At 35.3% G+C, this 11,421-nt stretch overlaps 2 protein-coding genes across 2 annotated transcripts in view; both read left to right on the top strand.

Moving 5' to 3' along the window:
* The window catches only part of LOC110456598 (sorting nexin-30-like), a 22,398-nt gene extending 14,131 nt beyond the window's left edge, over positions 1 to 8,267 (top strand). Inside the window, exons 6-11 of the mRNA XM_021507426.1 lie at positions 1,198 to 1,328; positions 1,529 to 1,597; positions 2,057 to 2,143; positions 2,526 to 2,630; positions 3,074 to 3,226; positions 3,743 to 8,267. Coding sequence (XP_021363101.1) covers positions 1,198 to 1,328; positions 1,529 to 1,597; positions 2,057 to 2,143; positions 2,526 to 2,630; positions 3,074 to 3,226; positions 3,743 to 3,874 — 677 coding nt within the window. The 3' untranslated portion in view covers positions 3,875 to 8,267. The remainder of the gene's footprint in view (positions 1 to 1,197; positions 1,329 to 1,528; positions 1,598 to 2,056; positions 2,144 to 2,525; positions 2,631 to 3,073; positions 3,227 to 3,742) is intronic.
* Positions 4,886 to 11,421, top strand: LOC110456616 (filaggrin-2-like). The gene is made up of 3 exons (XM_021507449.1): positions 4,886 to 4,891; positions 9,819 to 9,940; positions 9,976 to 11,421. Exons 1-3 carry the CDS (start codon positions 4,886 to 4,888, stop codon positions 10,520 to 10,522), a joined length of 675 nt encoding a protein of 224 aa, XP_021363124.1. The 3' UTR covers positions 10,523 to 11,421.

The following is an 11,421-nucleotide window of genomic DNA, read 5'->3' as shown; positions in this document are numbered from 1 at the left end:
CCAAGTTTGTTCAAATGAATGACCTTGACATATATATTCAAGGTCACAGGGGTCAAATATGTTTAAAACCATTGAATGACTTCTTCTTAACAAGCAAAAGGCCAAGAGTGATGATATTTGGCCATTAACATGCTGGGATGAAGGACTACCAAGTGAATGACCTTCACCCATATTCAAGGTCACAGTGGTCAATATATGTTTAAATCTTTAAATGATTTGTTCTATATAACCAAAAGGTCCAGTGTAATGATATTTTGCCAGATGCATGCTGTGTTGGAAGACTATAAACTCTGTTCAACCTAATGTCCATGTTCGACATTCAACGTCACAGGCGTCATAAAAAATTATGTTTAAATCTTTAAATAGGTTCTTAGGAATCAAACACTGATATTTTGCCTGTAGATGTATTTTAGTCCACTTTTTAAGATTACAAGTGTGAGATTAATACCAGGTGAGCGATGCAGGCCCATTGGGCCTCTTGTTTCTGAATTACTTTAAACTTTAAGTCAAGATGCTGATATTTTGCCTGTAGCTTTATTTTAGTCCTCTTTTAAGGTTACAATTGTGAGATTAGTACCAGGTGAGCGATGCAGGCCCATTGGGCCTCTTGTTTCAATTAAAGAACATGTTTATGTAACTTAATATGTGGGTACATCTAGAGGAATACTACACCATCAAATGTAGGTCACTGTGACCTATATTTTCCATTTCACTGACTTTGGTTAGACATCTTGTTTAGCTCCATTTCAAGTAGCATATATATTTTACAAACATTAAACATTTTCTTATTTTTGGATATTAAAACAAGCACTGTTAAAGTCATCAATGCTGTCCCTTTTTAAAATTAGTTTTGCAAACTAAGAAGTTTTGCTGAGGTACTTACCAAAAATTATTGAGAGCCAAAAATGGATTTTTTTTTTTTTTTGTCTACCATACCAGTCATTACGCTAGAGGTGTTATCAAGTCTAGCTAGAGGATTAACTATTTCAGTAGTTTGTGTTAGTGTGATAGTGTTCATGGTCATAGTACTTTTAAAAAATGGTTGATTTGTTATTAAATAATGATAACAAACATTTCTAGAGATTTTGATAGAAGTATTTTGTGGTTTCAGAGTATTTGTTGGAGATTTTGATGGACAGATTTTGTGGTTTCAGAGTATTTGTTGGAGATTTTGATGGACAAATTTTGTGGTTTCAGAATATTTGTTGGAGATGAAGGATTGGGGACCCATCTATACGCTATGGGCGAACTCTGAGGACAACCTCACCACCTCCCTACTGGCCATGTCTAAGGCCGTCGATGCCAGCGGTGATGCTCTGAAGGACACTGTGTGTACAGAAACTTGTGTGATATCATGATATCATTTTAGACAAAACAAGACTGGAAAAAAATCTTATGTTAAATCTATAATGTACATTGTATCTTTTGTTTCTAAATTTTTATTTTTTCTTCAATAAAAAGTCACAAATATCTTTTGCAAAATATTTGCTGTGCATTACTTCATGTTATTATTCACACTGTTTGACAGATTGAGCAGACAGAAGCAAACTTCTCCCAGCCTCTGAAAGAGTACACACTTTACTGTGATGCCATTAGGGTAAGTCATTTTCTCAAAATGTGTATTGTAGATGTTCCGTAGGACAAAAGAGTTCTTGGAACTGACTCATCGTGTTTCTTGAATCTGGAATGTTATTGGAAACGATGTCTACTTTTACCAAGTTCTACTTAACAATTTCATAACAGAATTATAGGGTTATTTGTAAAATTATCCATAAAGATGGATTTCAATGTTTTTGTCCAAGAATGCTTTCACAGAAACAGATTCTAAATCGAAGCAATCGAAGGAAACCACTTTGGATGAGATGAGATGAGATGAGATTAGATGAGATGAGATGAGATGAGATGAGATGATGTTTAAGAACTAAATATTTCATGCATATGTATTGAAATTGAAGATAATTGCTCTTGGCTAATATGTGACTGATTCATATAGACATGTTGGGATGGTGCTGCAGAAACGTGTGATATATATGTATAATATTTTCTCTCTGTACAGGCTGTTTTACGACGTAGAGACGCGATCCAGATGGAATATGATATGACAATAGAAGAGCTGAGCAAGAAAAAGGATGACCGAGAACAAGTGGGTATAATGTAGCTGTCGGTATCAAATTGATAAAAAAAAGAAAAAAAAGGTTATAATATCAATGGTAATAACATTTTTTATTATTGATAAAACTATATTTATGCATTCATATTGTTGGGACATAAAACGAATGCAATAAACGATAAAAACATGCCCTCATTTAGAAAACATTCCATTATACATCAGAGGTACTGTATGATTTCCTGTGATTGCATGTTCTAAAGATAGTTTTGGCTGGTATGTTTTTTGTTTTTTTAATTTTGAACAATTTAGACACCTGCACTAGTACTTTACAGTTCATTAAGGTTTAAAGTAACTCTGTTATTATGTCTCAAATAAAGGTGTCGGCTATGTATTGTGTTTTATAACTGTTTTTCAGGTAAAGATATCGGACCAAACCTATTCCATTGGGGCTTTCCTGGGAAAGGATCCTGAAGATGTGAAACAGCAAAAACAGGATAAATTAGAACAACAAATTGGAGATGTAAGTTTTATACATTGAATGTTTTACCGACAATATTTTGTTGTAAAATTTGGTTATACTGGCACAGTTTGTCAGGCAAAAGTTTGATTTTTGCGTGAGTGAGCGATTTGTATTTTTTACCTGTACCACGATGTGACGAAATTGTATATTTTTTATGGCACTCGACCTGAGACGTTTCGCTTATCGATGGGGAGCATATACACACTGCATCAGATAGGTTAGAGGTAGGGTGTAGATATAGCCCCTTCCCCTGTCATGTCAGTATCGGGTCATACAGATGACTCAGCTGGTGTCCCCCTCGTCTCTGTTCATGTTCTGAATTTTCCTGATTTTGATTGCTTCTTTGCTTATAACTTTATTGAAGATGATAAAATATCTGTATTAATTTCATGATTTTTTCCCCCCTTCTCCTTTAAATATTTTGTTTTTACTCATCATTTCAGCTCACTAAGCAGATGGAATCATTAAATGATAAAACAGCTTGTGCCGACGCAGACCTTAGGGTGGACATGGAACGGTGGCACAAGAACAAGCAGCGCGATCTCAAGGAACTCTTCATCAACCTAGCAGACAGGCAAATAGCATACTATGAAAGGGTACGTATACCAGATCAACCTCGACAGTGTACATTATAGGTTATCTTCAAGTCATTTTAGATAAAGAGCACCTACGCTCTGTGTTGATTAAGGAAAACGGCACATTAAAAATTACATTTTAAAGACTCAAAGTGCTTATTAGTTACTTCAAGTTATGTCTGCATGTGTTGATATTTTTGCATCCTCTATAAAGAAAACAATGTTCAGTTTAATGGATATATTTTATTGATGGGAATTTGAAGTGTTTACTACGTATGATCAAGCTGTGTCCTGTCTCGGTCAAAACTTGATAGACTGTATTGATCACTGCTTAGAAAAAGAATTCATCGGTTATGAAAGGACTTAAAATAACACCTTTCTAATACAACACCCTGTGGGAAACAGTGAAGTGTTTGTCATATTAGACAGTGTGTCAGATTATACACATCTTATTTGAAATCTGCCTAAAAAAATATGTTGGATTAGACAGTTTTTACTGTGTTAAATTTCATGAATTTTGCAAATGTTTAATTTCAGTCGCTATCCTGTTGGGAAGAAGCTATCTGTGCAATTCAGGAAAAGAATTTGTTTGCTCCCAGGGAGAAATCAAACACTGATACATGTGAAGAAATTGAGAAAAATGAAGAGAACAAGGAAGAAACAGATTGATGACATTAGTACAGTTGCCTACCCTCTGTGTCAGGATATAACTATAGCAACCAATAGCTGTATGTTTTACAATGGTTAGGACCAGAACTAACCAGAAAGTACTGGAAAGATGTTACAGTGTATCTCCTAACAATGGTGTACTATAACAAGTGTGTACTATAACAAGTGTGTACTATAACAAGTGTGTAGCGTGAGGGTCGTACACATGCAGACCAAAGCTTCAGTGATGTATATGTGGGTTGTCTTTTGACCCAATATTTTTAGGAAACATTGTCACACCTGACAAGTGTCTATGATAATATTTCCTGCTGTGCAGTTATATTGTTTTGTCCAACTTCAATTTATCATACGTCACACACATTCAATGCAGTTGTTACTCTATTATTAAGCAGCAGTTTTGGTTTCAATATTTCATTGAGAATGATGTATACATTTGTATGTACCATCTATGCCTTGTATTCATGGATTTACTAAAACATCATCACTTGGCGAAGTTTAACTGTTTTTATGAAAGAAATTGGCAACGAACAAACAGTTTATATACAAAGCGCTTTGATTTAAAACAGAAACGTCATACTTCTGAAAATATTATCAAATAAGTGAATTTAATGCTGGAAAAATATTTGGATTGAATCGATCAGTACTCTATTACCTTTGTAAGTATGATAGTCAACACCATACATGGATCTAAAACAGTTTGTTATCGTTTGTTTGAGCTTTGTATCCTTGTCTACATTACTCCTGAGTATGGTTGTGTTCACTGCTCCATCAATACTAAAGCTACCGTAATCGTCAAGCACTCCATTCTCAGAATTTTGTTATAATTTTTCATAGCTGTTATACTGTTGTAATCAGAGGCATGCATTGTATACAAGACATTTTATTGCAAAACCAAATTGTCCCCATTGGTCTATAATACATAATTGCCACATGCTGAAGTTGCTTGACCACTTTTTAAAACAACAATACTACATTTGTATATATTTGAAATATTTCCATGAATTTTCCAGGATGAAAGTAAACATTTACTGTTTCATATTATAGTAAGGAAGTGATACATCCAGTCATTCAGATATTGTCAGCAACTTTGAAATTTTTAAATAAAAATATTGTTTGGAAATTTGAAGCATGTAAAATTGAAATATATGAAATATAAGAGGCGAGCCTCCTGCTATATAGCCACTGTCTACAATTTATTCTGAGCAATGGAATAAACCATAATAAACATTCTCAATTTCTGACTTCATTTTAGTGAAGGAAAAGTACTGATGTTGATAGGGATTATTGTGTGTTCTGTATTTGTCATTTATTTACATTTTAATTGCATTATTTAAAAAAATTATTTGAGAAATACTCATGATGCTTGAAGTATATGGGAACGGTTGTGAGATGAAATGTACATCAGTTCAATATTGATTTTTTTTTATAATTATATCACAGTTATTTGTTTCAAATTATGATGGTTAACGGGAAACATCTGCTGTTTATCAAAAGAGTGTTAATGAAGGCTCTGTAGATGCACTGACCCTATATTTGACTTTTAGACAGGTTGTTGGTAAATGTATGTACGGAAACGATGAATAACACCTACCAAAAGGGAGATTACTGCCATGTGTTTGACATGTACGAAAACGATGAATAACACATACCTAAAGGGAGATAACTGCCATATGTTTTGTGTTTCTGCTGTGTGCATAGAAAGTTTATGTTTATAAATAACTATCTTGACCAATGTTGTCTCACTTCTTTACAAAGTGTGTTTTGATATCACACAAGTAGGCTGTTCACGTTCGTATAATTGTAGGTTTTGTTGCACAGCTGATTATAATGTACACAGCTACAACAATTTATGTTTTTACATGTCTTATTGTGATGAAATATATCGAAATAGAAAAAAAAACAATGGTTCAAAGGGACTATCAGTAAATCAAAAAATAAGAGTGTACCTCATGGGTGACACTTGATTTATTATGAATTGTAAGCATGTGATGCAGACGAGAACTTGAAATGAAGGACTCCTAGTTATGATAAAACACTCATCAATATATATGTTCAGTGTTGTCCCATTAATGTGTTTTGTGCATTCAAGATCTCACTGAATGTAAATGACAACCTTAAGGACGTCACATTGACCGCCTCTTTTTGACGCTAATAGGGTTAGTAATTCCATCTGAAGACCAGGAAAAAAGCAGGCCTTTGCTGTGATAAAAGGCCTTGCAATTTAAATTCCAGAACATCCTTATAACAGTTATTAATGTGACATGCTAACTGTTTCTCTGTATCGGTTTAAAACATTGGAGATGTTTGTAACATTAACTGTCTCACATACATTGTAGGACACCAATCACGTAGTACACTGTTTATCATCATTTGCCAAATACATGTAGACTTAAGATGTATATGTAAGTGTGTAACCTATTTTGTTAATTTATACATTGATGGTATGTGATTAAGAGATGCCCCATTTTTCCTTGCTTTTATTTTAGGGAATAGTTATAAGCAAAATGAGCATGTGACTGTACAGTTTGTAAGTATTTTTGAGTTGAATGATACAGAACTTACTAAGTTTTACCCTTGTGGGCGGCAATATAACAAAGTTAACTGGTTATCAATTGATCTCATTTACATGCAGTTGGTCCTCTTTAATCTGGACAGGAAAGGGATTCCAAAGTCGTACACTTAGTTCTGTATACTGTGTATTGGGAAAATTTCTCAGCAGTTTAACATTGCCTTTTATACCCTCCATAATGAGGGCGAATTTATCACGACGGTGAAAATTAGCAAACAACATACCACACAAAGAAATAATATGTAAAGGGAAAAAATAACACTGCACGAAAACAGATTAAAACTAAATAAGACTATATCCTGACATGAATGTTTCACAGAACTTTTTCCAAATATTGATAAATGCATTTGTAATTCCGGAACAGTTTAGCAAAGATGAAAGTGCCCGGGCTAAAGAGGTTCAAAAATAATATAAAATCATGTAATTCATAACGCAAATATATTGTTTGATGCAGAAAGTTTGCATCAAAGTTGCTTGGTATTATGTAAAGGGCCACGCCCATGTAGACAGTATTAGTGGATTTGTGCAATTTTTGTTGAAACACATGCTATACCCAGATTTTGTGTTCAAAATGTTTTTAAACTTAGATAATCTGTGGTATAAAGTAATGAGAGAAATTTGTATGGAAACATGTTGATACATATATCAAAGAATGGTGTTGTTCGTTTTAATAGTTGATGAGAGATTTAAAAGTACGTTATTGTGGTGTCAAATAGAGAAATTGTTTAAGTCTATAAATTTTAAAGTTCCCCCAAATGTTAAGATTTTCATCTGGAGACAGCAGTGATTTTTGTCAGATTTTTATCAGGCGAGTCAACAACATTATTTTCAAAATGTTGACTAGTCCCATTACACTGCGGAATATAGTTTGTTTAGATAATGTAGGCGAGTCCCAAAGGAACGGCCCGAGTCAAGGACCCCTGATATCTGTGTCTCAAATATCACTGCTGTCAGTACCAGGTTAGGTGGCATTACCTTACCACTTTGTCCAAGTGTAAGCAAATCAAATATACATGTTCTTACTAGTTTTCCGTTGTCAAGATTTTATGGTACTTGAATTTTCTGCACACTGCCTGCATCAAAGGAGGTAATATTTAGTATTTTATAAAAGTATTACCAGTTAGTCTACTCCGGTTGATTGCCAACAGGTTTTACACTAAGAACGACTCGTGTAATGAAGAGCAGTTATGTATGTACAGATGCACTGATCACTGTATGGTCTAGATACTAGATACCCAGGTGTACCACTGGAGATGGCACTCTGACCCACCCAACTAGCTTATATTGTGCCTGACAAAACAGAACCAGAAAGCCAGCTAAAGGCATTTTTAGAAGTAAAAGTGTTATAGTCTGAGGGACATACACATGAAATTATGGTACTTTATTCAAATATGGTTTCTCTACTTGTCATAGTTTATAGTTGGAAACTGAATCAGTTTAAAGTTTGGAACTGAATCTATCCTATGATTCTTGTATCTTGTCACTCATAAATGATGCATTAAGTATAAGATTGATTGGGTGTCTTATATCCATCTTATAACCATCTTATATTGTGATTTTTTTTTCAGTTGATAAAATATATCCTTGAGGAAAATGAAAATTGTTTTACAAATCGGTCCAAATGATCGAATATTTGATTACCTAGCAATGAGACGGGGAAAGCAATAAAATGTTTATTTTTTTATTTTGAAGAAATGAGGTATAAATCAAACAGTAAAAGTACTTATTTTAACACTCAAGTTTTGGCATTTTATTGAATTTGAACTGACAAGTGCATTAATGAATCAGCACACTCAAACAATGTGCAATAGAAAAATATATACACATCCTTTTTAGTATATACACATCCTCTTTAGTATATACACATCCTCTTAGTATATACACATCCTCCTTAGTATATACACATCCTCTTTAGTATATACACATCCTCTTTAGTATATACACATCCTCTTTAGTATATACACATCCTCTTTAGTATATACACATCCTCTTTAGTATATACACATCCTCTTTAGTATATACACATCCTCTTTAGTATATACACATCCTCTTTAGTATATACACATCCTCTTTAGTATATACACATCCTTTTTAGTATATACACATCCTCTTTAGTATATACACATCCTCTTTAGTATATACACATCCTCTTTAGTATATACACATCCTCTTTAGTATATACACATCCTCTTTAGTATATACACATCCTCTTTAGTATATACACATCCTCTTTAGTATATACACATCCTCTTTAGTATATACACATCCTCTTTAGTATATACACATCCTCTTTAGTATATACACATCCTCTTTAGTATATACACATCCTCTTTAGTATATACACATCCTCTTTAGTATATACACATCCTCTTTAGTATATACACATCCTCTTAGTATAAACACATCCTCTTTAGTATATACACATCCTCTTTGGTATATACACATTCTCTTAGTATATACACATCCTCTTTAGTATATACACATCCTCTTTAGTATATACTCATCCTCTTTAGCTTGACCATGATTTAGTGGCATGAGCGTTCAAATTAGAAAACCGCTAAATAGGTTTACAGTATCTCGCTGTCGTCGGATAATTTTGTAAAGTTGCAGTCGCGTCTAGGTAAACATTTTGCTTATTTGTAACTTTTTAAAAATTACTTGGAGCTAGACAAAAACAATGACCAATCATCTCTGATTAACCCCTATATAACTAATTTTTACTGGTTAAATCTAATCACTCAAATTGTGTTAACTAATACAGGAAAGTCGTCTTCTGTTGTTAAGCAGATATGTTCTTGTGGGAGAGTGAGTCTTAATTTTACTATGATTTATTTATTTATTTATTGTATATATAATTATATGTACATTTTGTATTTCATTTTACACACTTGACATATTTGTAAATTCATCAACAAATTACTGTGAATGTGTTGAATCATCTTGTGTATATATAATGTACAAATATTAAAGCTATCATAGAAAGCAAAGAAGCCACCCTATATATAACCACAAAGTATCAACCCCCATCATTGTTACCAACATTCCAGGTAGTTTTCTGTTGCATTGTTCGTTTAGCTAAGCAAGAATAAAGCCAGGATAATTAGCTAACTTATAGTTTAATGAATTATTTTTTTAATGTACTGTACTAGGTATTAAGTATATTTGTTCATGTTTTGATACGAAAGCAGAAACTGTATGACAAATTTCTTGTTCTTAGATGTATTAAAGTGATGACTTGCGAGAAAGATCCCATCTCATTCTTGTGTTTGGTTCAATCCGGTTAGTAGAAGTAGCAGGAAGTGTGTAAAAATGGGCAGACTACCACACATGGGCAGACAGACAACCACACATTGGCAGACTACCACACATGGCTAGACTACCACACATGGCCAGACTACCACACATGGCCAGACAACCACACATGACCAGACTACCACACATGGCCAGACTACCACACATGGGCAGACAACCACACATGGCCAGACTACCACACATGGGCAGACAACCACACATGGCCGACTACCACACATAGGCAGACTACCACACATGGCCAGACTACCACACATGGCAAGACTACCACACATGGGCAGACTACCACACATGGCCAGACTACCACACATGGCCAGACTACCACACATGGCCAGACTACCACACATGGCCAGACTACCACACATGGCCAGACTACCACACATGGCCAGACTACCACACATGGCCAGACTACCACACATGGCCAGACTACCACACATGGCCAGACTACCACACATGGCCAGACTACCACACATGGCCAGACTACCACACATGGCCAGACTACCACACATGGCCAGACTACCACACATGGCCAGACTACCACACATGGCCAGACTACCACACATGGCCAGACTACCACACATGGCCAGACTACCACACATGGCCAGACTACCACACATGGCCAGACTACCACACATGGCCAGACTACCACACATGGCCAGACTACCACACATGGCCAGACTACCACACATGGCCAGACTACCACACATGGGCAGACAACTACACATGGCCAGACTACCACACATGGCCAGACTACCACATATGCATTCTAATTGTATATGATCTGTTGTAGTAAGCGATGTTATTTTATATGCACTATTTCTGGCACCTCAAGATTGTCCTGAGTTTGACATCATTCATGAATATGCACCTAAAACATCCCCACTAGGCCTACTCTCTTAACAGTTTTGTGCGGCTGTTGTCGAGTGTTGTGTTGGGACATTCAGGAGGGGGTGTGGTTTTCAACATGGATTCTTATTAAATGTTCAAAAATGCATGTTTATTGATTACAGTTAAAAAGTCCCTATCAGAGGAAACGTTGCTAAATTACTGTGACAGCAGTTTGATCTGCTTCAGTAGTACAGTATGATCTGCTTCAGTAGTACAGTACGATCTGCTTCAGTACTAGTAGTACAGTACGATCTGCTTCAGTAGTACAGTATGATCTGCTTCAGTAGTGCAGTATGATCTGCCTCAGTAGTAGAGTATGATCTGCTTCAGTAGTGCAGTATGATCTGCCTCAGTAGTACAGTATGATCTGCTTCAGTAGTGCAGTACGATCTGCTTCAGTAGTACAGTACGATGTGCTTCAGTAGTACAGTACGATCTGCTTCAGTAGTGCAGTACGACCTGCTTCAGTAGTGCAGTACGATCTGCTTCAGTAGTGCAGTATGATCTGCCTCAGTAGTACAGTATGATCTGCTTCAGTAGTGAAGTATGATCTGCCTCAGTAGTACAGTATGATCTGCTTCAGTAGTGAAGTATGATCTGCCTCAGTAGTACAGTATGATCTGCTTCAGTAGTGAAGTATGATCTGCCTCAGTAGTACAGTATGATCTGCTTCAGTAGTACAGTACGATCTACTTCAGTAGTACAGTATGATCTGCTTCAGTAGTACAGTAAGATCTGCTTCAGTAGTACAGTACGATCTGCTTCCGTACTAGTAGTACAG

Source organism: Mizuhopecten yessoensis, unplaced genomic scaffold (genome assembly GCF_002113885.1).
Source record: "Mizuhopecten yessoensis strain PY_sf001 unplaced genomic scaffold, ASM211388v2 scaffold8811, whole genome shotgun sequence".
Lineage (NCBI taxonomy): Eukaryota > Metazoa > Mollusca > Bivalvia > Pectinida > Pectinidae > Mizuhopecten > Mizuhopecten yessoensis.
The sequence above is the reverse complement of the archived record's forward strand: the minus strand, read 5'-3'. Positions and strand labels throughout refer to the sequence as shown.

Bases quoted from the DNA above. Each gene is read 5' to 3' on its own strand.
- LOC110456616 (XM_021507449.1), top strand. The intron at 9,941-9,975 runs GCAGACAACCAC...TACCACACATAG, and splicing joins GGCCAGACTACCACACATGG to GCAGACTACCACACATGGCC.